General features: G+C 60.8%; 10 protein-coding genes across 10 annotated transcripts; 5 read left to right on the top strand and 5 right to left on the bottom strand.

Annotated features, from left to right (window-relative positions):
- Positions 1-3,376: 3,376 nt before the first annotated feature.
- On the bottom strand, positions 3,377-4,315 carry HRG_02162 (uncharacterized protein; the record flags this gene model as incomplete). Its single annotated transcript, XM_044860633.1, has 1 exon — positions 3,377-4,315. One exon carries the CDS (start codon positions 4,313-4,315, stop codon positions 3,377-3,379), a length of 939 nt encoding a protein of 312 aa, XP_044724266.1.
- Positions 4,316-4,808: 493 nt separating this feature from the next.
- Positions 4,809-6,184, top strand: HRG_02161 (biotin-requiring enzyme domain-containing protein; the record flags this gene model as incomplete). Its single annotated transcript, XM_044860632.1, has 2 exons — positions 4,809-4,881; positions 4,971-6,184. 2 exons carry the CDS (start codon positions 4,809-4,811, stop codon positions 6,182-6,184), a joined length of 1,287 nt encoding a protein of 428 aa, XP_044724265.1.
- A 217-nt stretch (positions 6,185-6,401) lies between these two features.
- Positions 6,402-9,305, bottom strand: HRG_02160 (OPT oligopeptide transporter protein; the record flags this gene model as incomplete). The annotated part of the gene is made up of 8 exons (XM_044860631.1): positions 6,402-6,889; positions 6,967-7,181; positions 7,250-7,282; positions 7,365-7,570; positions 7,632-7,827; positions 7,874-8,098; positions 8,147-8,486; positions 8,549-9,305. 8 exons carry the CDS (start codon positions 9,303-9,305, stop codon positions 6,402-6,404), a joined length of 2,460 nt encoding a protein of 819 aa, XP_044724264.1.
- A 933-nt stretch (positions 9,306-10,238) lies between these two features.
- HRG_02159 (3-oxoacyl-[acyl-carrier-protein] synthase 2) lies at positions 10,239-11,712 on the top strand (the record flags this gene model as incomplete). Its single annotated transcript, XM_044860630.1, has 3 exons — positions 10,239-10,640; positions 10,715-11,437; positions 11,551-11,712. The coding sequence occupies 3 exons, from the start codon at positions 10,239-10,241 to the stop codon at positions 11,710-11,712; spliced, it is 1,287 nt and encodes a 428-aa protein (XP_044724263.1).
- A 365-nt stretch (positions 11,713-12,077) lies between these two features.
- On the bottom strand, positions 12,078-12,344 carry HRG_02158 (uncharacterized protein; the record flags this gene model as incomplete). The annotated part of the gene is made up of 1 exon (XM_044860629.1): positions 12,078-12,344. One exon carries the CDS (start codon positions 12,342-12,344, stop codon positions 12,078-12,080), a length of 267 nt encoding a protein of 88 aa, XP_044724262.1.
- Positions 12,345-14,208: 1,864 nt separating this feature from the next.
- HRG_02157 (ubiquinol-cytochrome C chaperone domain-containing protein) lies at positions 14,209-15,272 on the top strand (the record flags this gene model as incomplete). Its single annotated transcript, XM_044860628.1, has 2 exons — positions 14,209-14,620; positions 14,704-15,272. The coding sequence occupies 2 exons, from the start codon at positions 14,209-14,211 to the stop codon at positions 15,270-15,272; spliced, it is 981 nt and encodes a 326-aa protein (XP_044724261.1).
- A 367-nt stretch (positions 15,273-15,639) lies between these two features.
- On the bottom strand, positions 15,640-17,621 carry HRG_02156 (dihydrofolate reductase domain-containing protein; the record flags this gene model as incomplete). The annotated part of the gene is made up of 7 exons (XM_044860627.1): positions 15,640-16,149; positions 16,239-16,410; positions 16,671-16,742; positions 16,803-17,286; positions 17,343-17,383; positions 17,446-17,524; positions 17,585-17,621. The coding sequence occupies 7 exons, from the start codon at positions 17,619-17,621 to the stop codon at positions 15,640-15,642; spliced, it is 1,395 nt and encodes a 464-aa protein (XP_044724260.1).
- A 517-nt stretch (positions 17,622-18,138) lies between these two features.
- Positions 18,139-18,829, top strand: HRG_02155 (short chain dehydrogenase domain-containing protein; the record flags this gene model as incomplete). The annotated part of the gene is made up of 3 exons (XM_044860626.1): positions 18,139-18,232; positions 18,337-18,527; positions 18,596-18,829. The coding sequence occupies 3 exons, from the start codon at positions 18,139-18,141 to the stop codon at positions 18,827-18,829; spliced, it is 519 nt and encodes a 172-aa protein (XP_044724259.1).
- Positions 18,830-18,865: 36 nt separating this feature from the next.
- Positions 18,866-19,303, top strand: HRG_02154 (short chain dehydrogenase; the record flags this gene model as incomplete). The annotated part of the gene is made up of 2 exons (XM_044860625.1): positions 18,866-18,928; positions 18,989-19,303. 2 exons carry the CDS (start codon positions 18,866-18,868, stop codon positions 19,301-19,303), a joined length of 378 nt encoding a protein of 125 aa, XP_044724258.1.
- A 376-nt stretch (positions 19,304-19,679) lies between these two features.
- HRG_02153 (ATPase family associated with various cellular activities (AAA) domain-containing protein) lies at positions 19,680-24,680 on the bottom strand (the record flags this gene model as incomplete). The annotated part of the gene is made up of 6 exons (XM_044860624.1): positions 19,680-21,380; positions 21,440-21,715; positions 21,774-23,476; positions 23,531-24,177; positions 24,220-24,359; positions 24,408-24,680. The coding sequence occupies 6 exons, from the start codon at positions 24,678-24,680 to the stop codon at positions 19,680-19,682; spliced, it is 4,740 nt and encodes a 1,579-aa protein (XP_044724257.1).
- Positions 24,681-26,891: the final 2,211 nt, after the last annotated feature.

The raw sequence follows: 26,891 nt of genomic DNA, 5'->3' as shown, positions 1-26,891 counted from the left end.
CTGGTTCCCCCACCTGTCGTCGACACGGGCCGGACAAGAAAAGGGGGGGCGCGCCATGAGAACAGCGGAGGGTGACCCATTGACATGTCATTGTGCCTGCCAAGGGCCCCCCCCTCCCCCCTCCCCTGCGACCCCTCCGCACACCAGAGACAGATGCTGGCCAAGTCGCCGGTACTTGCATCCTCATCTCGACTCGCAGGAAACGTTAAAAAAAACGAAATAGCTTGCACGGCAACGGGGAAACCGCTGTCCAACCATGGTCGCCCGCTCTATTCGTTCCCACACACACGCATCAACCAGGGTTTATGTGCCCCCCCGGGTATGATGGGGGATAAACAGGGCAGGACGCGGTGAGTTGGACTGGACGGTATCGGCGCTTTTTGCCTGTCTTGGCACCCGGGGCCGGTTGAGGCTCAGTTCGCCAAGACGCAGATCATGCCTTGTGTACGGAGTACAGTACATACTGTAACTGTATCTACAGTACAAGACAGACACCCGAACTCTGACATTGCACCGTAAGGTAGGTACTGTACAGTGCAGAATGTATATCGGACAGGACCCAAGGCCTCCATCCAGAGCGCCGCGCAGACATGATTGGCATCAGCAAGCGCCACGCAACTCGGTTTCACAAAGGCGTGCGCGCCCGGCCGACGGCAGTCCAAACCCGCGGCACCGTTTTGGCCCTGTGCAACACGCCAACGAGTCGTTCGTGGTTTGTGCTTCCGCCCCCTCCCCTGGGCGTCAGTGTCCGGGAAACTTGGCGTCGACCGGGTTGGCCCCTGTCTGGGGGAGCCTGCTCTCGATTCGCGCGCATCGACCGACGAGGCCATGACTATGCAGTCTATTGGCCGCACCCACGGTGCATTACAGTAATTACACGACAAGGCTTTTCGTTCTGGGGGTGGGGGAGTACCTCTCCTGTAATTAACCCTGGATAACTACCCGGCAGCCCAAGCCAACGCATGGCGCCCCGCGTCTTCCAGAAAGAGTCGGCGATGCATTGGATGCTTGCAGGCCAATCTGCTAGAAATACTTTCCGTGCTGTGCATACCACGTCTCTGCGCCCTGGATGCGACTGATTGATTTGCTTGCAGCTCTGGGCGCTTGCCCTCGAGACTCTTTCTTTCCCAGCCTGGCCCTTCGGGCTGCGATCCGACGCAGCTCCACGGACGAGAGCCTTGCGGCGAATACCGGGCGTCTGCACCGAGGCGGCCGAGCTGCCCATAACTTACATACCTGCTGAAAACTCTGCAAGCTACATACACACGGGTACGGCGTATAATCAGCCAAGACAACATGACAACAGCAACGGTGCCTCCTCGGCATGCATGTCCAGCCTACTCCGTACCGAGAGGCGCATTGGGAGAGGCTTGTGCACGGAAACCAACAGCTGTAGATGCAGTAGCCCCCGGGACCGTCTAGATGGCCCGCCCGTATGGGGAAGCCCCGAAGCAGAATTGCATCGTCATCCCGTGAGGGAAGGGGGGCGAATGGGGACGGGGAAACGCCACGACGGACCGTGTTGGAGGAGCGGTGGGGGGAGCTTTGGCTGCGACGACGACGAATAAGGGAGAAGAGGGTGGCTGATCAGTGGCGGCGACAAGGCTCTTCAAGGATTGTATTTTGTATTGCAAGTTACATGGCTGGCTGCACGAGTAATAATCCGAGGGGGCGCGCTTGACGTGTAAGTCGTTGATGATCGGGGGCGATGATCCACCTCTTGCGATGAAGGAGTTGCTCCTCAAACGGGAAAACAAACGACGGCCGGGGTGGCTTGGATGGATGGATGGATGGATGGATGACTAGGGGATCAGCAAAAATCGTGCATGCGTGTGTGTGTGTGTGTGTGTGTGAGTGTCAAAGTGCCAGTTGCGTGCGAGTGTGCGCGTGTGTGTGTGCGCGCGCGCGTTGCGTGGGTCTAGAGTTTCGGCGGTGTGCCTCGACGCTCTCTCTCGTCCATCCCCTAATCTCTAAACAAGCCATATGCATCTTAGTAATGAATGAGACGTCGTTTCGTCAGCTCATAAGGGTCCCTGCTTGCGAGGCCGATAGCCGCCGGCGCCGGGCAAAGGGGGGAGGGGAGGGGGGGCAGGAGAAGCGGATGCGATTCGGCAGAGGCCCAATGCAGAGAGAGCACATCCCCATCCCGTAGATGCACCATGTTCTTTCTTCTCCGCCGCACCGCACATTCCAGCCATCACCAGACTCCATGTCCATGCAGATATACTGTAATACTGTATATATGCCAACCAACGTACAGCGAAGTACCGGTGTGTGAGAAGGAACCTCGCGAGCTTCGTCATCGTCGTCATTTATCAGCTTCTGCTGCTTCTCCTTCGCTGCCCCCCCACCCCACGCGCCACCTGCGGCTGTCTCTGTCTCTGTCTCTGTCTCTAGACCGCCTCGGCATCTTTGCTCGCCCACCTTCCTCGCCCACCTTCCTAGCCCACTTTCCTCCCCCAACACGTCACGATGCCGGTGTGGGAAAAAAGTGCGTCATGGCATTCGGGTCGAGTTGCACTCTGTGCTGTGTGTACGTACGGATACAAATATCTCTTTTGCTTTTGCATCCCCCGTCTGAGCAAGGCCCCGCGTTTGCGCGACTATACCAACAAGTATGTATACGGATACCTATCTCTCTCTATCCCTTACAGTGCGTGCATGTGGCATCATGGCCGCGTCTCTCCACCAGCAGCCACGGTAGCAGTCAATCCCATGCTGCATCTTGAAGACCCATGTCCGAGCTGTAAGCGCCGCACCCCCTTGAGCCGTTGGATTCGCAATCTGCCAAGCACCGACGACCGCGCATTTCCGGCCCCAATCCGAATATAGGCCCTTTTTAAAAAAATAAAAAAAAACTTTACATGCGAATGCCTATCCTCGACGCTCCTCGCGTGCATGCATCGTCTCCACCACCATCCACCACGCCGTGGCTCTGTGCGCCCGCCGCCTTTGTCTCCCCCCCTCCCTCGCCACTCGCCAATTGCTCCGCCTCGCTCTGTTGCCTACAGCATCGCCGAGTCACATGCTGTGCCAAGCATATCACATTTCCTCAACCACCTTGCCAACTGCCACCGTGGCTGAGTGGGAGGCTCCAGCGGTGTGTTCCCCTCTGGATGCTGCGTCATGCAGCCTGCTCCGGTGATAAAAGGTGTGCAGACACGTGGGTAGCATCGTGGGTACGCATTGGCTGCTCTGTCTAGGTATATGTGCTTCCCTTCTTTTCCTCTAGTCGTACCTGGTATGCTCCTCGTCGCCCGACTCGGGCCTCGCATATCCGAGCGACACTCGGCCGCGCACTCCCTTCCAGCCGCTCCAGGACCGAGGCCGTTGGCTCCGAGTGATACATGCATCGACCACCGGCAAAGCAACCGCGTCATTTCCACCCTATCTTGACGAGGCGCTCCAGCGTGCGGAACCCGTCGTGCGAAAACCCCCGCATCACGTCCACCTTGAACTCCTTGCCGTCCACCCGTATGAGCCCGAGCCCCAGGTCCGTCCACGCCGCTTTGACGCCCCGAAACATGTTGACAAGCCCGCGGCCCATCCGGCGGAACGGCATTGTCAGGAGGTTGGCCACGTCGATCCTGCGCAGCTCCGCGCGCCGCGCCTTCTCCGTGCGCTGGTGCTCGAGGCGCTTCAGCTCCGGAACGTACTCGTCCGGCAGCGAGAAGCGCGACTTGAGCGCCACCTTGTCCAGGCTCGCCGTCATCACCTTGGGGGCCAGCAGCGGCATCATGCGCTTGACGCTGACCTCGAGGACCGGGCCGCTGGCGGCCCCGGAGGCGGCGGGCAGCACGCGGATGGAGCCGACAATGTTGGGCGTCTTACTGATGAGGTAGAAGCCCATGCAGCCGAGGAGGACGTAGGCCACGCCGTAGACGACGCCGACCCATTTGGGCACGCCCTCGGGCTGGTTGACGACGGTCGGGCCCGTAAACACGGTCCAGGATATCAGCGTCAGCCCGCTGGTCCAGCAGCCAAAGTAGAACCAAAAGTGCGACGGCGCCTCGTAGAGGAGAGTAGGTGTCGGCTTGGTCGCGAGGTGCTTGATGAAAGCATATCGGCTCGGCGCGAGGGTCGTGGCCTGCTGCGCGGCGGCCGGAGCAGGTGATGCCGCCGGCGCCTTGGCTTTCGAGACGCGTGGCAGAGGCTTCGCAGACTTGGGCGCGGCGGCTCGGAGGCGGAGGGACGTGGTGAAGAAACGGGTCGCGCTCGTGGCTTGCGGTTCGACGGCGGCCTGGAGCCGGGGCCGGGGTCGGAGGAAGCTCTGCCTGCCGCAGGGGAACAGGAGGCGCCTCGCCAAGCTAGCCATTGCCGACGACGACGGGTGCTCGGTAGAGACGACGGACGGGGGCCACTGGGGGGTTCAGCTTGCAGGATGTCGTCATGAGCCTGCGGCCATCAAAGGCTTGGTCGCGAGGACGGTCGAGGCCAGCCCGGTGGTTGTTCCGATGCGTGGAAGAAAAAAAAGTCGAGGCTGCCAGGGACCTGGCCGACGCGCTAGACAGGGATGATGCGGTGCCGGGCTCGGTATGTACTGAGACCTATCCAATGTGCCGGACGGAGCAGTTTAAGCCAGCTTCTCTGCCGTAAGTGCTGAGCAGTAGTTTCTTCATCCGCCAACGCAGGTACCGGTACCTCGTAGCCCCGTCCGCCCAGCATCGGCGCCCGCTGTCCCAACATTGCTCCAGACGCTCTTTTGCACACGATGCAATCCTCAACGTCACCTCTTGGGGCCTCGACGGTCGCAACGCACCCCGACTCATCTGCGCCGCCTCTTGCCCGCCCAATCGAGCCTCTTCCAAATGGCCTCGTCGCTCTCGGCCGTGTGCCGTGCTTCGGCCCGCGTCGCCAGCCGTCGAGCCGCCGCCACGCGTGGTATGTTTGGACAATTGCGAGAGACGCGAGAGGCGAATGCTTGCTACCACCCGTTTGCTGACGCAAGACTCCGGTCGACTTTCCTGCAGGGCTCGCCACCTCGGCACGATGCCTCGCCGCGCACAACTTCACCATGCCCGCCCTCTCGCCCACCATGACCGAGGGCAACATTGCCGCCTGGAAGGTCAAGGACGGCCAGCCCTTCAGCGCCGGCGACGTGCTGCTCGAGATTGAGACGGACAAGGCCACCATGGACGTCGAGGCCCAGGACGACGGCGTCATGATGAAGATTCTCTCCCACGACGGCAGCAAGTCGGTCCAGGTCGGCTCGCGCATCGCCGTCGTCGCCGACGCGGGCGACGACGTTTCCGCCCTGGAGATGCCCGCCGACGAATCGCCCAAGCAGCAGCAGGCCGCTCCCGAGCAACAGTCCTCGGCCCCGCCCACGACGACGAACCGGAGCGAATCGGAGCCCGCCCGGGCGGCGAGTCGTACATCGTCGAGCAGCGACAAGAAGCACGAGCAAAAGTACCCCCTCATGCCCGCCGTCGAGCACCTCGTCAAGCAACACGGCCTCGGCCCCGACGACGTCGCCACCATCGCCCCAACCGGGCCCGGTGGACGGCTGCTCAAGGGCGACGTGCTGGCCTTTGTCGGCACTATCAACGCCGAAGCCCCGTCGACCGTCTCGTCCCGCCTCGAGAAGCTGTCCCATCTCGACCTGAGCAACATCAAGGTCGCCCCGTTGAAGCCCGCCCCCGCCAAGGGTGCCGGGTCGCGGGAAGTCGCTGCGCCGCAGCCTCTGCGCATCAATGTCCCCGTGTCGCTCGCCAAGGCCGTCGAGGTGCAGAGGAAGATCCAGGAAACGCTCGGCGTCTTCCTGCCGCTCTCGACCTTTATCAGCAGGGCCGCCGAGGTCGCCAACGACGACCTTCCCCTCATCTCCCGCAAGCCGTCCTCCGCCGAGCTTTTCGTTCAGATCCTCGGACTCGACAAAGTCAAGGCGGCAGGCTCCCGCGGCGTCTACCTGCCCCAAATATCTGCCATCCCCCACGCGTCGATGCTCGCTCCTCCGCCGCAACCCCGGTCTAGGAAGGCCGTCGATATCATCGATGAGCTGGCCGGCCCCAGCAGCCGCAAGTCTGCGCCCAAGAAACCTGCCGCCCCCCATGTCCCGGGGCTGTCGAGCGGCGCCAACGTCTTCACGCTTGTTGTGCCCAAGGAGGAGGAGCAGAGGGCCCAAGTATTCCTGGAGCGGTGCAAGTTGATTCTGGAAGAGGAACCTGGGCGGCTGGTCCTGTGACGCTGAGCCTTCTTAATCTTCTTCTCAACAGCCCTCTCCTTGAGTCTCCTGTAACTATACGATATTAGACTAATGGAGGCATCTCTCCATCACGTATCCAAACGCCGTTTGTCCAAAATGCATCGGTGCTGCATCTAAATGCCTGGCCTACAATGGCCGCTTTTTTCCCAACGCACGCCCACAAACGAGGTTACCCCAGTGGTCAGGCAAGCCTCTGCTACCACAACTCGGGGCCAAAATGCTGGCCTGCCTCCACCTTTGCCCTCACCGCTGTGCCCTGGACGTCCATGGTGGTGGCGACGATGGTGTTCCCCCACCACTGAGGCGGCTCGACGCCATGCATGGAAAAGGCGAAGAAGACGAACAAGGTACCAATGGCAAGGCCGAGGTCGAGGCCGCACGAGGTGAGGAAGTTGAGGCGGCTCCACCACGCAGCGTGGCGGTTCTTGATCCAGTACTGGAAGATGAAGCCAACGAGCCCCCACGAGAAGAAGTTGAGCGGCGTGGCGGGCGGGATGGCGCCGGCGCCGCCAAAGATGAGCGGTGCCATGAGGTACCGCAGCGGCAACCTGGGATACCGCTTGGCGGCGTAGTAGATGGCGACGGGGGTGACGGCGCCGAGGATGAAGAAGATGAAGAGGCCCGAGTAGATGCGTCCGGGGGAGAACATGCGGTCGGGGCCGATGAGGCCCCAGATGACGGATGCTGGGGGGTGTGTCAGTGACCATATATGTGCGTGTGTTGGGGTGAGGGAGGAGGGGGGAATTGGGAAAGAGGATTACCGGAAAAGAAGACGCGGCCGCCGGGACAGGTGAAGCGGTCCCGCTGCTGGGTGTCGCAGATGTTGTCTATGCCGCCAATGGCCAGGTTAAGTACGGCGACCTGGACAAAGCACGACAGCGTCGTGGCGACAACTTGAGCCCAAAACATGGTCCTCGGTGGAATCTTCATGTAGTGACCAAACTTGAGGTCCGAGATGAACCGCAGCGCTTGCGACCTTTGGGGAAGTCAGCGGCACGGCCTATTATTTCCTATTGTAAGAGCAGCAGGCAGGAAGACACGTACATTGTGATGAAACCAAAGGTTTTGAAACTGTTCCTGCCAAGTCAGTCCTCTCTTCTTATTCTATCGGAATCCTGGCTCTGAATCGGCACGGAAAGGACGGAACGGGGCGACTTGCATCATCAGGGCCAACGGCCTGCCCGGCTGGATGTAGCCGTAGACAAACTCGGTGAGGACATTCAGGCCGATCTGGTTGTTGGTCACGGCCTCGATGATGCCGATGGGCAAGGCGAACCCGTAGGAGATGGCCACGGCCAGCAGAAACGCCCACCAGGAGAGCTGGGTGGGATACGCCAGGACGGTGTAAAGCCCCAACACGAGCATCTGCACAAAAGTTAGCCGCCAGCCCCCATGACATGAACGTGGTTTCAGGAGGGCGACCAACGGTGGCAAAGAGAGACATGTACCACCAGGTCGGGGCCTCGTCATACTTGCTCATGAGCTTCATGTGGATGTCGGGCTTCTCGCCGGTGCTGTTTTTGTATTGCCTCCAGATCTGCTTGCGGTAGTGCAGAAAGGTATGGACGATAAGCGACGAGATGGACGCAAACGCGAGTCCGTATGCAATGGCAAAAGTCGTGCTGTTTCGGTCAGCCAAGGGCTACGCCTCCTGGAGAGCCGGCGTACCTGATGAAGAGCGGGGAATAGTCCTTGTACGCCTGCTCGTTGAGGGTGAAGTCGGGGTTGAGGACGCGCGTGGTGTTGTATGGCTGGCCCGTGTTGTCGTACGTGTTGGCGTCGCTCATGGGCAGGAACTGGGCGTACCACGCGCCCGAGTAGTGCAGTACCGATGAGCCGACGACGTAGAAGAGGGCGACGCCGATCAAGACGTTGGCAATGGCGTACCTGGCGCTGTAAGAAACGAGCCGGGAATCGAGGAGGCAAAAGGGGGCGTCTTACCAAGGAGGGATCAGAGGCGAGCCGACCCAGCCAGCGATCTGGGTCCAGTCAAAGGTGATGGGCACGAGCGACAGGCCAGTGGTGCCGCCAAAGAGCTGGTTGACGACGGCGCTCTGCGGGGCGATCCAGGTGGCAAAGGCAAAGACGCTCAGGCACTGGGCTAGGAAGCCGGGGATGAAGTAGTAGAAGAAGGAGGCGACGGTGACGACGAGGAACCAGCGGAACCGGGGCATGGAGCCTCCGACGATGGACGGGTTGGGCAGGTCGTTTTGCTCATACATGGCATTCATGAGCGTGACGGCGACAAGGATGCCGGGCCAAATCATGGATGCCGGATACACTTGTCCGTGGAGAACGAGTCAGCTCAGGGTGGACAGGGAAGCAAAAGGGGACAAGGCCAACCTAGGAATTTGCGCATGACACCGGCAATGCCGTAGCCGATGGACTGCGTCGAGATGGTGAGGAGGAGCTGAAAGGGGAGGCCAAAATTTTGCTTGTAAAAGACGAGCTGGGCGAGGATAATGTCGGTGGAGTAGGCGACGGAAAAGGAGACGCTGGCCATGACGCCGATGACGCTGTGCTCCTTGACGGTAAAGGGACCCGGGTTGAGGCGCCAGCGCAGGCCGAGGGTGTTGAAGCGGGCGTCGGGCAGGAAGCGTGCCCAGGCGTGGCCGAGGGGCCAGGCGATGATCTGACCGACGAGTGAGCCGATGGAGATGGAGGGCTGGCGGAGGGAGAAGAGGGTGTTCATGGAGGCGCCGACGACGACGAGGGACAGGCCAATGACCCAGGCGCGGACCGTGTTGCAGGCGAGGTCCTCATCGTAGTTGCGGATGGCGGCGCGGACCTCGGGGTAGGGCGAGTCCTCTTGCTGGCCAGATAGCTCGGCATCCTGCCCGGGCACCTTGAGCTCGTCGTCGGCGAGCAGGCCGTCCTCGTCGGGGCGTGAGCGGTCCATGAGCTCGAACTCGTCATCCGGCAGGTTAGGGTCCATGAGGGGCTCGTTCTCAAGCTCGCCATCGCCGCTGGTGCGCGCCCAGGTCGGCGAGAGCCCGTCGATGGAGTCGGACCGCCGACGAGACATGGATGGCCTTGCGCCGGGGCCGGCGGCGGCGTCTATGCCCGAGGCCTCTGCGCCGACGCGGCCGGACGCTGCCATGTCGGCGTCGAGAGGCTTTTCGAGCCCGGACAGGTCAATGGGGTCTCGGGCGCAAGCAAGGGCCTTGCCGAGGCCATGTGGCTCTGGTGTCGAGCTCGCGCCGAGGAGAGAGGGCGAGGATCAGGACGGTGGCTGAGAAGACGGGCGGGTTTGCGAGCAGGGGTCAGAGATGAGAGCCGGAGGCGTGAGGTGAAGATGGAAGCAATTGAGTGAGCAAGTTCTTTGGATTCGTGGTTGGTGAGACGTGAAACGTCTTTGCCGGTGAGATTTGGGTCGTGAGCAGACGTCGGCCGTTGCTGTCCGTCGGCCCGGTGGCTTGTGTACATACATGGCCATCATCTGAGGTACCTGCCCGGCACAGGACGGCGTGGAGGATACTTCAGCCGTTATCAATGCGAGGTACCCAAGATGCTTTTGGTACGCGCAAGCCGTGCTAGTGGAAATTGCTCATGAGCTGGCTTGAAACGGTCTTCATCTGAACTCCGGGTTAATATCTATAGTTACTCGTCCAATGTCCCGTGGGCGAGGCGAAAAGGAGCTTCAGCCCTCCCTCCAGTGAGCCTGTGTTTCGCGGCATTACAGTGCTCCGAGTGCTGGAGCCTGCTGACATGGAAGAATGGGAGGGCATGTACTTTGTCAATGTACATATGTACACGATCCTTTGACGCCGCAGATTCGAGCCTCATTCCACCGACGAGCCTCAGCTCACCATCTTTCCTCTTCCTTCCTTGTCATAACTGCGCCCGAGTGCTCCCGTATTAACTGGCAGAGGTACCAGTCGACCTCTCTGCCGCCGTCGACTCACCCACCTTGCAAGCACAAACTACACATAGCCTCGCCTCTATCCGTCTCACCACCCACCAGCCCTCAGATGAGAGAGCGCGGCAAGCCGAGGCGCCGAACCCATCACTCGCCCATCGCCGGCGGAGCACCATGCGCCGAGTCGTGGTGACGGGCCTGGGCGCCATCACGCCGCTGGGCGTCGGCATCCGGCGCACCTGGTCTCGCCTCCTGGCCGGCGACTGTGGCATCACCAGCGTCGCCTCTCGGGAGCCCCGGGAACGCTGGCGGGAGCTGACGAGCACCGTCGCTGGCATCGTGCCCCGTGGCGATGCCGAGGGCCAGTGGCGCGCCGCAGACTGGCTCTCTGCGCCCGAGCAGCGCCGCATGTCCGCCTTTGCCCAATATGCCGTCGCCGCCAGCGACATGGCCCTCAAGGATGCCGGCTGGGAGCCGACCAGCGCAGAGGACCGCGAAGCAACTGGTGTCTGTCTGGGCAGCGGCATCGGGAACCTCGACGACATTTACGAGACCAGCCTGGCCCACCACGACGAGGTGAGTTGAGCTGGCTGGCATATTCTCATGTTGCAGAAATGAAGAAGCCGCTGACACGGGCAAGGACTGACCAGGGCTACAAAAAAGTCTCGCCCCTGTTCGTGCCCAAGATATTAATCAACATGGCAGCCGGACACGTCGCCATCAGGTACGGCTTCCAGGGGCCCAACCACGCAGCCACGACTGCTTGCACAACGGGCGCACACTCCATCGGCGACGCATCGCGCTTCATCGCCCACGGCGACGCAGACGTCATGGTCGCAGGCGGCTCCGAGTCGTGCATCCACCCGCTCACCTTTGCCGGCTTCGGGCGCGCGCGCTCGCTCTCGACGGCCTACAACGACGACCCGCGCCGCAGCTGCCGACCCTTTGACGCCGGCCGCGACGGCTTCGTCGTCTCTGAGGGCGCCGCCGTGTGCGTGCTCGAGGAGCGCGAGCACGCGCGGGCGAGGGGCGCGCACATCTACGCCGAGGTGCGCGGCTACGGCTGCAGCGGAGACGCCCACCACATGACGGCGCCGCGCGGGGATGGCAACGGGGCTTACCTGGCCATGGCGAGGGCGCTGCGCAACGGGCGGGTGAGGCCGGCTGAGGTGGACTACATCAACGCGCACGCTACGGGCACGCGCGTCGGGGACGCGGCCGAGGCGGCTGCCATAGGACGGCTCATGCTCGGCGACGAGGGCGTATCGTGCGAGTCGCAGGTGACGGTGAGCAGCACAAAGGCGGCCATTGGGCATCTGCTGGGAGCAGCCGGGGCCATTGAAGCGCTCTTTGCCATTCTGACCATACACGAGGTATGCAAAGCAGACGTCACCGTCACCATTTGCTTCCCATTCCCAACCCTCTCTCACTCTGCTCTCGCGTCCTTTCTTGTTACCTGACCCCTTTGACTGACGTGAATGCACAGGGAGTCGTGCCCGCGACGCTAAACCTAACAAAGCCAGACGTCGGGACGAGCTTCAATCTCGTGCCGCTCGTGCCGCAACAAAAGCAGGTCAAGGTGGCCGTGTCCAACAGCTTTGGGTTTGGGGGGACCAACAGCAGTCTGGTCTTTTCAAGCGCCCAGTGAAGCCATGGGAGTTGTAGACACGGACCGGTCATGGACAGAGGGTCATCAGCACTGCACTCCAGCAACGATGCGCCATTCCGAGGCAGAGACGGCCTGATTTTTGTATCAGTGTGTCATTCATCTACTTGGCACCGTCCGACCTCACCCTGTCTCTTCGCGGCCCCAGGTGCCGTGCATGAGCTATCCGGGGTGACCACCTGGCGGATACTCGATTGACTGACATGTTCCTTGGACACCGCAGGGGACCCAGCGTCCGGCTGCGAGAAACGACGGCTCTCGATGTCTTGAGACAGTCCGGTTCCGGGGAGCGGCGGGACATCAAAGTCCAAGTCGGATGGCAATTGGTTAATGGCTGAGCATATTCTCTAAAGATGCGCTGGCATCCAGAGGTCATAGATATCTTTGGTAAACCGATACGCCGTCCAGTTCTCGTTGCCTTCCGATGCCGTGAAGTTGAACTCATGGATCGGGTGACGGTAGTATTGCATATCCTTCTTCTCTACGATCACCGGGTAGTAGCCGTAGATCCGAACCGTCCGGTAGTCGTGAGAGGCCGAGAAGGTAATGATCTGACGGTGGAGCTCGTTGTCGCGCTTTCCCGGGCGGAAAAGCTCGACCACGGCGCGCGCCATAAGACTGTCATTGAATGCATTCTGACGGTCCGAGAGATCCAGTACCGCCACGCTTGACCTCGCACGTCAGAAATGGAAAGTACAAGTGATACGTCGCCATGAAAATGGACAAATCGCCAGATATCCAATTGCCGATGAATGGTGAGAGCTTATCAAGTTGGTTTTCCTGCGAAGCCTCATGCTTGAATCCTACAGAGTAGTCCGGCTATAGGCGAGTCTCGGTCAGGGAGATGGAATTATTGCATTCTTCATTGATACTCTCAATCAAGAACGCAAGCTTAGTCGCACCGAATGTCGCAAATCTCGGCCGAGGGAACGATCAATGGCATGATATCTCGAGCGACTCTCGTCTCATTTCCATCCTCTGCTCTGCGGCACGCCTGTTTGAGGGGGGCATCGCAAAAAGAAAGTCCGTTGGAATCGTCCGTTCCGAGCTTAATAAGCCGTGATATATATCCGACTCCGAGTCGTCTATAAAACTGCCCTTGGTCGCCAGTAGAGTCTTGTAATGCGAGTTTCTCTAGGGTGCACTCTTGTTTTATCTCGGCTTCCGATCACCCAGAGTTTGGGAGCTGTTGGCGCTTTGTTCAGACCGCTTGCGGCCAAGGGAGGCCGGTGACTTCTCCCTCGCAAGCGAGAGTCACACTGTATTCCCAGAGTCGAAGTATTCTGACGGCCACTGTCCTCGTTGGGTCCAGAAACGAAGAGGGTTTGCCGGACTCTGAGTATTATCGCTTGCCATCTCCAGTAGCAGTACCTCCAGAGAGAGGACATCCAGGCGATGGCCGTCGGCGCTTCTGGGGGGATTCGTCAGGAGCTCGTTGGGATCTTGATCGGACCCGCGTCGGTCTGGGGGGATTGACCTCCGCCAAGTTGTCGCGCTTTTTCGGCCGTGCGTGTGGTGAAACTTGGGAGAATCTCATGTTTTTGCCGAGGCTTGGAGTCCGGCTGCGTCGAGGGGAATATATAGTGGTGCATTACCATCTAGGCACCCGAGCAGACCTAGCACACCGTAGACGATATACGTACTGATACTGCCCTGTTCCAGTGGCCCGCAAATGCCCTGCCCTGGAGCCTTGGGATCGCGTCTTGGTGAGATGGGGGTCGCCATGTTGGGCTCGACAGGGAGACGACGGTTATATGCGTAAAAGAATGAATACCAGCTGCGCTTGAGACCTAGGTTGGTAGGTAATGCTGAGAATACCCAGTGGCCTCCATTATGCGAGTCATCACCACATCGACATGAGGGGATGTCGTTGCTCGTGCATCGACGCCTTTCGTATGACGACCAACAGCTTTCAGATGGTGGTTGGTGTGCGGGTGCGGCTGTACGCACACGCGCGGCAAGCTGGCTGACTGGCCAATGAGATGGCATCATCTAAGCGCTGTCGGCCGCCCGACCCCCACCAACAAAGCTCACCTGCGGAAAAATTGCGCATTTACCTTAGCCTTCTGGACGCACCACCCGGCTGGGTCGCGTAATCAAAAGACCCAGAAGCAAGTGATATGCTTGATTCTCTTTCGAATGAGACAGCTTTTAATATACTTGCTATTATACTTCACTGGAATCCAAGTTTGGGATTTTTGGTGGGGTTAGTGTCGTTTACCTAAGCATAAAGGGGCCGGAGCGGTGGAGCGCATTTTCCTCTGGGGCCCTGGATAAATGGATAAAATCGTCGGCGTCATGGATGCTTGGGAGAAAAAAGAAGGCGAGTGACAGAGGGCGCCACCCTCTACAACCGTTGCCCACGCCACCGCCGCCGTTGCCGCCGCCTCCTTATTCACGTCTCGATAAAGCTCCAAGCCTGCCATTCTCCTCCTTCTTGCTCTCCTTCTCCTCCTCCCCGTCTTGGCGGTAGCTGCAATGGCCTGCGAGAGGTGCAGATGGCAGGTCCGGAGCCTCGTCCAGGTCGCCAGCACTGCCAGAGCCGCTGCCACGAGGACGACGACGACGACGACGTTGACTACGAGGACGAGTGCGCCGACCACGACCAAGCACCATGCCCTCCTGTCTCCTCGAACCCCGTCATCATGGGCCCAACAGCACCAGCACAGATGGTTCAGCGGCACGGCTGAGAAGAGGATCCTCGGCATGGGAGGCTCCTTGGCCGAGTCGTACCGCGTCCTGGGTGCGTCGGAGCGGCTGTACAAGGTGTGCTCGCGGGCGGCCGACTACCACATCACCGAGGAGGCGCGCAAGAAGGACGAGGTGGAGCGGCTCGAGGATGGAGAGGAGCTGGGCCGGCCCGCCGACAAGAACAACGTCTGGCATAAGAGTGCGTACTACATACACCCTTCGGGCACGGATTGGGTGAGGAGAAGCACCATGAACTGACCTGGCCTGGCGCTCGGCACGCAGCCTTCCAACTACACCCCAGCTTCAGCACCTGGTCACACGTCACCATGCTGCACCTGTACCTGCTCAACGCGCGCGCGCGGTGCTTTGAGCGCGAGGCCTACCGCAGCTGGCAGCAGCAGCTGGTGGACCACTTCTTCTTCGAGTGCGAGAAGAAGATGCACCTCGACCACAACATCACGTCGAGCGCCCTGCGCCAGCGCTACCTCAAGGACATCTTTGTCCAGTGGCGCGGCCTGCTGCTCGCCTACGACGAGGGGCTTATCAAGGGCGACGCCGTCCTCGCCAGCGCCGTCTGGCGCAACCTCTTCAAGGGCTCCCCCGCCGTCGACCCGCGCGCCCTGCTCGCCATTGTTGGGTGGCTGAGGGCCTCGCTGGCGGCGCTCGAGGCTACCTCGGACATGGTCTTTGCCGAGCGCGCAGAGGAGATTCTCGCCAAGCCTGTCGGCGTCTTTTGGACCAGGCTCGAGGAGCCGTTTAAGCAGGGTGCTGCCGCTGCCGAGTCTGCTGCCACAAAGCCTCAGCGCGTTCCTGTGCAGACGTCGTCGCCAAAGCCCGCCGCCGCTGCCTGAAAGCGAGCGCAACGGTCGTACCACCAATTTGCCGCATCAGTTCTCGGCGAAAAGGCTGCAGAGAAAAGGGAGGATTCCATGCATGGTGGAGGGCGCAAGGGGGTTGTCCTGTACTATATGCTTTTCTACAATGAAGATGCCGGTCACGCAAGGCTACTCCGAAGAAGTCGGAGCAATCATGTGTGCGCAAGGCTGGGACATATTCCAAAAACAGTCGAGGCGCGCAAGGTGACTGAAGACGGTTAAGACATCTGTAGAGAGGCACATAGAGCCGCCTCATCTCCTCTGCCTGCACTTACTGGAGATGCTCTCTCCATTTCTTTCATTATGCGTGAGCCTCGTCTAGCCATGTCATGAGCCAGCCCGCTCACGAATCCTCTTTCTCCCACATCTGAAACTCGTACGACGTCCCATTCTCCTCGTGGCGCACGTCGTTGAGCGTCTCGCCCGTCCACTGCCGCAGCTGGTCCGACGAACGGCGCACCCACTCCCGCGCAGCGTCAGAGCCGTCGGCGAGGTTGAGGGGGAAGAAGGTGTCGCAGTGCAAGTCGCGGTCGATGGACGTGAGGAGCACGCGGCGGGTGGCCGGGTGGGCGAGGGCGGCGGCGTAGACCTGGGCGCCGCCGACGACGAAGACGCGGGCTAGGGCGCCGTCGGCCTGGCGGGCGCGGGCGTATTCGAGGGCGTCGTCGAGGGAGGGGACGCGGATGGGCGATGTCGACGGTACTGCTGCTGATGGTGCCGTCGCAGTCTGAGGGGGAGAAGCGGAGCGGGTGATGACAATGTTGAGTCTGCCCCTGAGAGGGCGGAACTTTGCAGGAATCGAGTCCCACGTCTTGCGGCCCATGATGACGGCGTTGACGGCTTGTGGAGGTGCCTGTTCCCTCTCTCACTCTGTGTCACCACTTGTCCTCTCCCGTCCACCAACTCGAGTATTCTGCTGCAGGGGAGCACGCAGAGACTCACCTGGGCTGGCAGACGCGAGGTGACGCGCGCAAAGTACCGCATCTCCTTGCGCAGGCCGGTCCAGGGCATGGAGCCGTGGGCGCCGATGCCCATGCTGCGCGTGGCGGCGACGATGAGCGTCAGTTCGGGGGGTTGCATTCTGGCGTTGTTGGCAGACGGGATACGCCGATTACTGCGGTGTGTGTTGGCGATTGGATGTGGAGGAGAGCGAAGGGTGTGGATGGAGGTTGGGGGAGGAAAATGAGAGGTAGAGTTTGATGGGTCGTGGCTCGCTGGTTCTAACTTCTTGGTGTCGTGCCGCATTAACAATTCGGCGCCTCGCAATTGGTAAATTTACATTGACTTCACAGCTCTACGAGTACATTGCCTCAATTGATACATGAAAAAGGCACCCATTTCTCTCCTACTCCTCAATCCTCGCCCTCGGCTCACAGCTTAGACTCGGGCGCCAACACCTTGGCGTCCTGGTGCGCGATGCCCAGGTGCTGGTATATCTGAGCGAATCTACGCCTCTGCTCAGCCAAGGGACCCTTCCTCTCTCGTGCGCACGGAGAAGAAACTCACCGGTCACTGCCGAAAAAGGGCTCAGCCTTGCCCGCGCCATCCGTCACCCACAGCCACGGCGCGCCAAAAGCGCCCAGCTCGAGCGCCCTGTCCGTCTCGGCCTTGAGGGCGTCCCTGAAGGCCTCGCGGCCGGCCATGATGCGGCGCACCTCGTCGGGCGCGAAGAGGCGCTCCCCGTTCCCCGGGCCGCCGCTCGAGCCGGCGGCGTCGGCCAGGGCGGCGGCGAGGTTGTCGTCGTCGCCGAGGAAGACGTGCGGCGGGGTCCAGAAGCGGCGGAACAGGGCGAGCAGGGCGGCGTGCAGCACGGGCGGCGGGTGGTTTGCCTTGATGAAGAGCAGGGCGCGTAGCGGCGACATGGTCTTGGCCATGTCGAGCAGGCGCGGCGGCGTGGCCCAGTCCGTGATGCCGACGGCGTGGGCGGCGCGGGCAGAGTCCCACGAGAGATAGGCGCCCTTGGCCTTGACCATCCACGGCGGCCTGTTGCCTGGGACGGGGTCAGAGCTGCGGAGACGGCGAGGGCACGGGGAGCGAGGGCCGCACCGGTGCTCTGCATGATGCCGCCGAGGAAGACGGGGTGGAACCTGGCTCGCCGGAGCATCAGCGGCGTCTTGGCTTCTTGAAGGGAGCGACAAGAGGCACTGACTCTACCTGGACCCCATTGGCAGCCAGCTTGTCGAGGTTGTTGAGCAAGTCGACAAAGGCGACGTAGCTGTAAAAGGACGCTGCCAGGGGGAGTGAGTCGGGGGGGCCGTTCCGGCGGTCAGGAAACAGGGAGCGCGCACCGATGTCCAGGTAGCAGTCGATGCGGCCGCGGCCCATGGCGTGTCGTGCTCGGCTGTCCGGCTGTCTGCCCGTCTGTCTACCTGTTGCCCGAGGTGGCCGACAATGGACGATGCTGACGATGGCTTTGTTGCCGCTGTCGACTGCTTATTGCTTAATATCCATCCACCAGAGAAGAGAAACAGCCGAGGCCCGGCCGTGGTGACAGCAGCAGCAGCAGCGGTGAGACAAGAAGGACGGCGGTTCGTGCCAAGGACCCCAGATTGTTCCGAGCCGTGCGCTGACAACTCCCTCGCCCCTGAGGACTCAGCACTCTCGTAATGCGCGGCTTTCGGCGGTTTTGGATCCCGCTTCGGCCCCACCGCAGCTCCGCGTCTGCCGAGGCTCGTCTCCACTCCTCCCTCTCGCTGTACTCTGCCAACAAACAAGCCCATCATCTGCTAGGAATAAATAGAGACGGCTCACGGCCTCCCCTGCCAGATACCATTCACCCCGGACCGTTTTCAAACAATAAAATACTAATATAAAAAGAAGAAGGAGGAGGAGAAAAAGAGCCATGCCCTCCCCCAAGCCCGTCGCCCTCGTCGTCGGCGCCTCCCGCGGCATCGGCCGCCAGATTGCCCTAGACCTCGCCCGCAACGACTACGCAGGTACATTGACCGACTTCCCGTCTCTTCCCACCCTGCGGTAGAGTAAAAGCTGGTCAAGCGCGAGCAAAGGAAGAGTAGTAATAAAGCGGTGGGGAAACACACAGTCGTCGTGGCCGCCAAGTCCGTCACCACCGCCGCCTCCGGCTCCGCCCCGGCCCCGGACCCGAACTCGCCCGCGTCGACAATCACGACCGTCGCGCGCGAAATCGCTTCGGCCGGCGGCGACGCAACCGCCATCCCCGTCGACGTGCGCTCCGAGCAGAGCGTCGCCGACCTCGTCGCCAAGACCATCTCCGTAAGCATCCATCCAACCCTCGTCGTCCTCCGCCGCAAGAACTGACCGACGGACAACCGGCACCCAAGACGTATCACCGCCTCGATGTCCTCATCTACAACCCGGGCGCCATCTTCTGGGCCTCGGTCGCCGACACCCCGCTGCGCCGCTTCCAGCTCATGCAGCACGTCAACCCGGAGGGCCTCTACGCCGTCGTCCAGGCCGCCCTGCCGCATCTGGGCCGTCGCGGCGGCCGCATCGTCGTCGTCAGCCCGCCCATCTACAGCCGCTTCTTCCGCGGCAAGACGGCCTACGCCATGTGAAAGGTCGCCATGAGCGTTCTGACAAAGGGCCTGGCCATGGACTTTGAACGGCAGGGCCGCGCCGCCGACCTGGCCATCACCAGCATCTGGCCGGCTGTGGTACGGACTCTGTTCAACAAACGCCGAGACAAGGCACAGCAGCCCCTGACAGTCTTCTAGGCCATCGAATCCGCCGCCACCCAGCAGTTCACAACCGCCAGCCCGGCCGAGAGAGACCACCTCCGCAAGCCCACCATCTTCTCCGACGCCATCCTCGCCATCCTCGCCGCGCCCCCCGCCCTCGTCAACGGCCAGCTGCTCCTCGACGAGGACTTTCTCCGCGCCCACGCCGGCGTCTCCGACTTTGCAAAGTACAGCCTCGTCCCGGGAACCGTCCCCCGCCGCATCATGCCCCAGCTCCTGCCCGACCTGTCCGTCGCGGAGCAGGCCGACGAGGGACGCCGCATCGACAGCTCCAAGCGGGCCAAGCTGTGACCTGGCTGTCGTCGTGGCCCGTGACGACAGCAGCAACGAGTTGAATGGGGCCAGTCGGGAAAGCACTGGCTGTATACTGACTGTATTCACCCACCGAAATACACATGTGCCAACTGTACATGTCCCTTGACTCGTATCAAAGATAGATTCCTCTAGAGTGTACATCTAGTTGTTAGCAATTGCTCATGTCCCGGTGTCACAGCCCTCAACTCCTACCCTCTCCCCTTTGTGCCCGCGCCCACACGCTTTGTCCTCGGTGTGAATATTACAAAAAGCCTGCCTCGCTCTGCGCGCTTCCACGCTCTGTCGCGTCAGCCCCTCACCCCCCCCTTTTTTTCTCCTTTTACCTGCCTTCGTGTACTCTTCTCCATCATCTTCATTGGCTGAGGGGTCCCATGCCCTGGGAGACCTCAATCTCGCCAATCGTGTCGTTGAACACTTGTGTCACGTGGCCCAGCACTTTGATACGATTCCACTCATGCCTGCGTCGCCAGATCTCGTCCATCAGCTCGCGGTTGATCTGCTGCAGCTGCTCAATGGTGCACCCCGATGTGCCGTCTGTCACCTCGGTCAGGAAACTCGCCACCGCACCCTCCACCGACAGGGGCTGCGAAGCCGATGAGCCCGAGTTGCGCATCGAGTGCAAGTCTTCTTGTAGCTCCTGCGACGCCTGCGGCCCCATCGATGCCCCGACGTCGTGTCGTGCCTGTGACTGCGAGGACGCCTGGCTGCCCGCCCGGAGTGCTCTGGAAGCTGCACCGTGCCGGGCCATCCCTTGGGCCTGCGAGTGAGGCCACGCCTCGTCGCTCGACGTTGTCTGGGTTTGGATACGGAGCGTGTCGGGTATATCCGCGTCGCTGTCGTTGCCCCCGCCGCGATGTTCTCCATGGTTACCGTTGGTCAGCTGCGTGCTCCAGTTCGACGATCGATGCGTCGACGGATCAGACGTCTTGGTCGATGCGGCCTCGTTGATTACGGCAGACGGCGACACCCCGTGCGGCAAGGGAGTGACAGCAGACTTTTGCGATATCTGCGTCATCCCAGCCTGGCTCTTGGACACCGGCTGATCGCCGTCCGCCTTGGGCGGCGGTCCCATGACCGACGAAGAAGGGGCGGCCTCGGCGTCTTCATCGACGCCACTCATGCGCACATCGGCGACCTTGGGCGTCTCGAAAGACGTCGCATCTCCGTTGCTCATGGTCTGCTGGCGTTGATGTTCTTGGCCCTGCTCCCTCTCTCCATGGCCATTCGTCGGCGGACTACGCAGTTGGAAGCGAGCCGTCGTCAGCGACCCGGGAACCCTCTCGCCCAGCGTCAGGGGGCCCTGCGAGTCGCTCTCGTTGCCGCCTGCCTGCTCCGACTGGAAACGGTCCGTGATGGACTGCATTGCCTTTCGTTTCCGCTCCTTCTCCGCAGCCTCCTTTGCCCGCTGCAGCTGGCGTTGATAGAGGCCCTCCCATTCCATGTGCGCCGTGCTGTTCTCGATGCCAGCCACATCAACCTCGACGTTGCTCAGCAGTTCGTTTGCCTTGAGCGTACGCTCCTTGTCTCCCGCATTCTTGGCGTCCCTGGCGAGAGCCTTGATGTCAAACAAAAAGTCCTTGGGCCGTGCATAGAATCCATTCGACAAGCGCTCTTCTATCGTCGTTGTCTCCAGGTTGTAATAACACTTGCCTGTGGCCGTGTCTCGCAGGACGTCGTTGCCATGCTTGTCCTTGACAATTTCAAACGGCCGAACTTCGCTTCCGGGAATGTCGGGGCGCACATAGTTCGGATCAGACTCGGCGAACAAGTAGTCGATCTGTGCCTGGGGGATGACTGGCTGTCTAAATTTCTTGTACCTTCGGTTGATCTGGTCCATGATAGGCTGCAGCTGAATTTTCAGGGCATTCAACAGTTGGTGATCCCTCTTTTGCAACGCCTTCCTCTCCGCCTTGGTCGGCGGCTTGGGCGCAATCGGGGGGGCAACGGGGAGCTCTTCGAGCACTCGCTTCTTGCGATTCTCCGGGTCCGGGAACTCGGCTGGCTTCTTCTTGACGTACGCAAGCGTTGCCTCAAAGTACTCCATCCGGTTCGCCTGCAATGGAAACAAAGTCAGCTTCGACGTCGCGCAAAGGGTGCAGCCGCGATACTCACCCTCTCCGGTCGGGGAATCTCCATCCGATTCTTGCGAGAAAACCCAAAAAAGTCACGGGCCAGGTCGATGGGGATTCCCGCTTTGTCACACTCCGCCGTGGCAAGGACAAGCACTGGGTCTGTCGGAACAATAGACTTCAACATTGTCTGGAAGGTGGTCAGGGCAACTGTCCCCGTCAATGTCGCATACCAGGCATCTATGTTGGGAATATAGATGACACTGGGCTTGTGACGTCGAACTTCGGTGAATAAGCCTACAATGACCTGCTCCATGGGCTGCAACGGCGTTAGCTGGCACGCCTCAAGGGAACAAGCAGTCGAGTCATAGACTTACCCGCCCATCAGCAAGCAGGCTGGGGAGATCAAAGTTCTGCACGTGGACTCCTTCAAAGTGGTGTAGCACCGCCGATGCAATGTAGCTCTGGCCCATTCCGGCAACGCCGTAAATGAGGAACCGGGGTCGGAAGATCCGAGACCGTTCAAACTCTTGATGCATTGTCTCCCGGCCGAACCCGTAGTCATCGTCGTCAAACTGCTCATACATGGCCTCCTCCAGCGCCGTGAGTTTCTTCTTGCGAGGCAGTAGATCGTCCAGGGCACGCTTCGCCTCGTTGAACTGGGCACGCAGCAGAGGCTCGACAGACTTGGGCAGAGGCTGAGCTCCCGACGTCGCAGACCGTTCCGAGGATGGAATCAGCCTCTTAATGGACATCATAAAGTCGGAGGCATGGACCGCAATTTTGTCCGGGTCCACCACGAGCTTCTCTCGAGACGAGTAGATCTGGGGGTACGTGCGCTGTATCGAGTTCAGTGCCGCCTCAGTGCACAGCGCCCGGATGTCGGCACCTCCGTACCCTTTGGTCTTCTCGGCAAGGGAGGCCTTGAAAGTATCCGGCAGGCCCCAGTCTTTGGTCTGGATGTCGAGGATGGCACGACGCCCTTCGATATCGGGCAGGGGAAAGTAGAACTCTCGGTCGAACCGTCCAGGCCGGCGCAGGGCAGGGTCAATATTGTCCGGCCTGTTGGTGGCACCAATGACGATAACTTGGCCGCGGCCATCCATTCCATCCATCAGGGCAAGCAGGGTAGAGACGATGGAGGCATGGATCTGCTCCTGCTTGCTGGACCTGACGGGGGCCAGCCCATCAATCTCGTCAAAAAATATGATGCTCGGCTGAGTCTTTCTGGCTTCCTCAAAGAGGAGCCGCAGCTGCTTCTCCGCCTCGCCAACCCACTTGCTCAGGGCATCGGCGCCCTTGCGCATGTAAAAGGAAATCTTTCGCCCGCCCGAGCCGACAGAGTTGGCAAGGGCACGAGCAAGAAGGGTTTTGCCCGTGCCGGGAGGACCATGGAACAAGACGCCCCGGGGCGGCGTGACGTGGAACTTTGTGAACAGTTCCGGGTAGAGAAGCGGGAGCTGCACCATCTCCTTCAGCTGGTCAATGTGTCCTTGCAAGCCTCCAACCTTGCTGAAGTCGACGTTCATGTCGACACCCAGGGGGTCCGCATCAGCGAGAGCCTTGCGATCTTTGATCTTGCCGACATTGGGCGTGGCGCCAACAGTCTCGGCGGTCAGGCCACCATGCCCAGTGCCCAAGAAGCCGCCAGGTGCCGCAGACGTAGGCGTCATGCCTACATTGCCCGCGACACTTGAGCGGTGCACCATCTCGTCGTCGCTGCTGTCTGAATCAGCCCCGCCGGCCGCCACGGTACCCCAGGGCCCGGCCAGGAGCGATCCGCCGCCGCCGCCAAAGGGGCCGAACGTGGTGTTGAGATTTCGGTCCCAGCCGCCGCCGCCCCCACCTCGTCCGCGGCGGTTTCGGGAAGGGGTCGGCGCCGGGTCCTCGGCTTCCTCCTCTTCAATGTTGACCGCAGTCAACGGTGGCATGTAGTAGTTGACCTTGGCCCGGGACCGTCTCGTGTGCTCCTGGTAGACAATGGGGGACTCGCGCCTAGGCCGACGGCGTGGTCGAGAGGACTGGCGCAGCTCGCGAGCTTCCTCGTTGAGCTCGTCGAGGTCAAACTCGTGGTCTTCGTCTCCGGAATCAGGACCGCGGCGAGAGTTGCGCCCACTTCGTCTATTGGGCCTACCTCGCGGGGTAGGCGTGTCGTCGTCATCCTCTTGAGCCTTGCCGGTCTCAGACTTGGACATCTCAGCGTCGTCGGAATCATCTCCAGGCTCAAAGTCGCTGCTAGGTTCCTGAGTGGACTTTTTGATCCGTGACCCGCGCGTAAGGCGACGGCCAGTCGTTTCGGCGACGCCGTCGGATTCTCCCCCCTCGGGCGCCAAGAGACTGGCACGAGAGGCTCTGGTCCTCCGAGTGATGGGCACGTCGTCGTCGTCGTCGTCGTCGTCGTCGCCGCCGCTGCCAGCCACTTCCTCCTTCGCAGCGGCCTCTTCCTTGGCAGCGGTTTCCGTTTCAATCTCGGGAGCAGCAGCATCCTGCATTACCTCATCGCTGCCCAATTTCGCCTCAGACGGCTCGTTATCCCGGGAGAGCTCATCGGGCTGTTCGGCGTCGTGCGCCGGCGGAACGCTGCTCTCCTGCGTGGCTTCCTGGATAGGCTCGATCGGCTCGGGGGCCGCCTTAATACCCTTCATTGCGCGAGACGAGCGTCGAGTACGTATGAGCGCCTCCGGACTCTTGCTTCGGGAGTCGCGAGAAGGCACAGCGTGCCGACCGGAGTTGGAGAGCTCAACGAAGTCATCCGTCTCAGCGGTGCTCGCACGAGTCGATCTGCGGGTTGTGAGGGCTTGGGCTGGTTTGGGGACCCTGAGCCTGACGAGTCTCCGCTTTGTGAGCTCCTCCTGCTCAGACTCGGCGACGGGTTCTGCCTCGACTCGGCCCCGAACTCGGCCTTTGCCCCGCTTTCCCTGTTCCATGTCCTCATTCTCCCCTTCGTCGTCTTCGCTGCTCTCCTTGTAATTCAGGTGATTAATGGCTGCCTTTCGGGCCCGTCGACCGGCCGCGTTGACGGGGGCGTTTTCGTCTTCTTGAGATTCGTCATCGTCGCCAAAGGAGTCGTCCTGGCTGTCGGAAAGCTCCTGGTCCTCATCGTCGTCAATGTCGGAGCCACGATATCTGGTGCCCTTCTTGCGGCCGGACCGAGAAGAGCGCGAAGGGCGGGCCTTTTTGGAGCTTTTCTGAGGCCGGTCTCTGCTGGGATCGAAGTTTTCGTCTCCGGAGTCCGACTTGTTGGGATCGAACTCCTCCAGGGCTCTCTTCCGCTTGCTGACCATGGCGGTCAGTTGTGAGTGGGAACGATGCTGGGTAAGTGATTTCGGAAGCGGTATCTGAGTGGCGCCGGGTCGATGAGAATACGGCAGCTTCAGACGCTCACTGTTCAGCCGGGGTGATTAGTCGTGGTGCTTGAGTTTTAGGGAACCATGAGCACGGCAGAAGGACGTGATGAAAACGTAGAGGGGGGGAGCGTAGCTACCTTGATGTGTCCGCGTGCGTTCAAGCAGCAAGGGCCACAAGCAGGGCGAAGGACTGTCTGAAGCTCAGAAGGCGCTGAGCGAATCTTTTTGCGAGGCGTGCATGAGCTGTTGGCGCCAGCCAGCGCGGGATCCGCGACAAAGGCCGCTGGACAAAACAAGTTGTACGTGATGAGACGGGGCGCTGGTCACGTAAATACAGCAAGCGTATGCGTGCGGGAGGAGGGGTTAGGGCTGGCGCTGAGGGTGACACCAGGAAGCGGCCGTCGAGCTGGTGATGGGCGCGTCACCGTCGCGGGTTTGTCGTGGAGGCGTCTGAGGCCAAAAGGGCGCTTCTCACGTGCAGCTGACGGCGCCATGGCTGATTAAGGCAGGGTGGGGCCAGCTGGTCCAAGCTTTTATTTCAAGGCCAGTCCATCATTAGGTAATGGGAACCCAGAAATCGACGCTTTTCAGACGAGTCCAAGACTTGAAGAAGAATGAAAAAACGACAAAATCTGTGGGGGTATTGGAACGCCAACTTGCGCAAGGAAGAACTGACCATGCAAGCACGCTATGCTATGCGACATTGCAGCTCCCTCTTTTGCGCGACACGTATCGCAACGGCGACCTGCCCTGGTCAAGACAGTTGGATCCGAAGCAGTCTGAAATAGCCCTCCGATACGAACGGACACAGGGCCGATTCCCCAGATTTCCATCTGCCAGGCACCGACCGCCCAGGAAGCACATGGCGTCATGCTGGGCGGCTCAAGCTCCCCCCCGTAGGGCTGAGGTGCCGGCCGCCGGCCCCTCGTCCCACCGCGCTTCTGCCCCGGCCGTCATGAAATCTACTGCCCTCCGCCATGGCGATTGAAGCGGGCCAAACCCTACATGGTTGCCCCTCACCAACCATTTCTCAGGCTGCGCCACCAGGAGCGTCATGAGGCCGGGACGCCCACGATTCCGACGAGAGACCCGGTCGTGGAGCCTCTCCGTTTCAGAGGAGGACTTCGGCCCTTGAGGATGACTGTCATCTCAGAACAGCCCCCCCCCCCAAACAGAGCCAAGCATGGCTTGGACCAGGTACTTGCACTCTGACATGAAGCACAAGTGGGTGTCTGTGTGCCGCTGAGGGACCGCCTGCCTAGAGGGTTTGTCATCGTGGAACCGCCTTCTAGAACAATTCGGCGGCGCGCGCCAGCCCAGGCCCAAGGTACGGTAGCCGCAGCATCCATTAGCCTGCGTTCCCTCCAAGCAAGCCGAGACGAGCAGCGTGGCTCAAGCAAGGCTCAAGATTCTTGGGTTCGCCTTGCTGCTTGGCATGTGGATGCAGACAGAACATTGACAATCGGTGATCTGCGACATCACGCAGCATTATTATTCCTCCCACCTCCGCAAACACACTGGGCGGATCAAGACCACCTAGATGAAAGAACGAGATAAACAACGTGGCTTCTCTAAAAGCACCCAAGCAGAGAGCAACGCTTCATTCCACGCCTTGTTGTGCCGTCACGAGGCCTGGCACGTGGGGCCTGGACGGGGCAGCGGCCCACTAACCGCCCCGAACTCCACTGCTCCGTCACCCTCGACGGCGCCCGCATCGGAGCTCCCTTCCGCCCTGCTTGTTTATCCTGCTGCCTTGCGCGACGACGATCCCCGCCGGCCTCCCCGTCTGGGGGCCCAGGGGGTCAAAGGGCCCTCTCATTATTGGCCCGTGGGAGGTGACTGCTGACCCTCAGCCGCATGCTGCACCAGCTTGTTGGCTTCACTCTGCATCCCCCATCCCTTATGTATCACTGTATCATCACCCTGGCCGAGGACAGTCACGCGTGCATTTATATCTCGACCTATCCCCTTTCCCTGATATGCGTGCTCTTTATTAAATTTCAGTCCTATCTCTTCTTATATGCGACCTTTCTCCTCATTCACTCACTCATCGCCCGCTTGATTGTAGAAGCCATTCTTGGTGATTGGCTTCTCGTCGCTAGTAGACCTCATCCACAAAGGTACCAGCTGGAAGTACACGCGGAGTCA

The sequence above is a fragment of the Hirsutella rhossiliensis genome (genome assembly GCF_020360975.1).
Source record: "Hirsutella rhossiliensis strain HR02 chromosome Unknown scaffold00002, whole genome shotgun sequence".
Classification (NCBI taxonomy): Eukaryota; Fungi; Ascomycota; class Sordariomycetes; order Hypocreales; family Ophiocordycipitaceae; genus Hirsutella; species Hirsutella rhossiliensis.
Note: the sequence above shows the minus strand (reverse complement) of the source record. Positions and strands in the feature narration are given on the sequence as shown.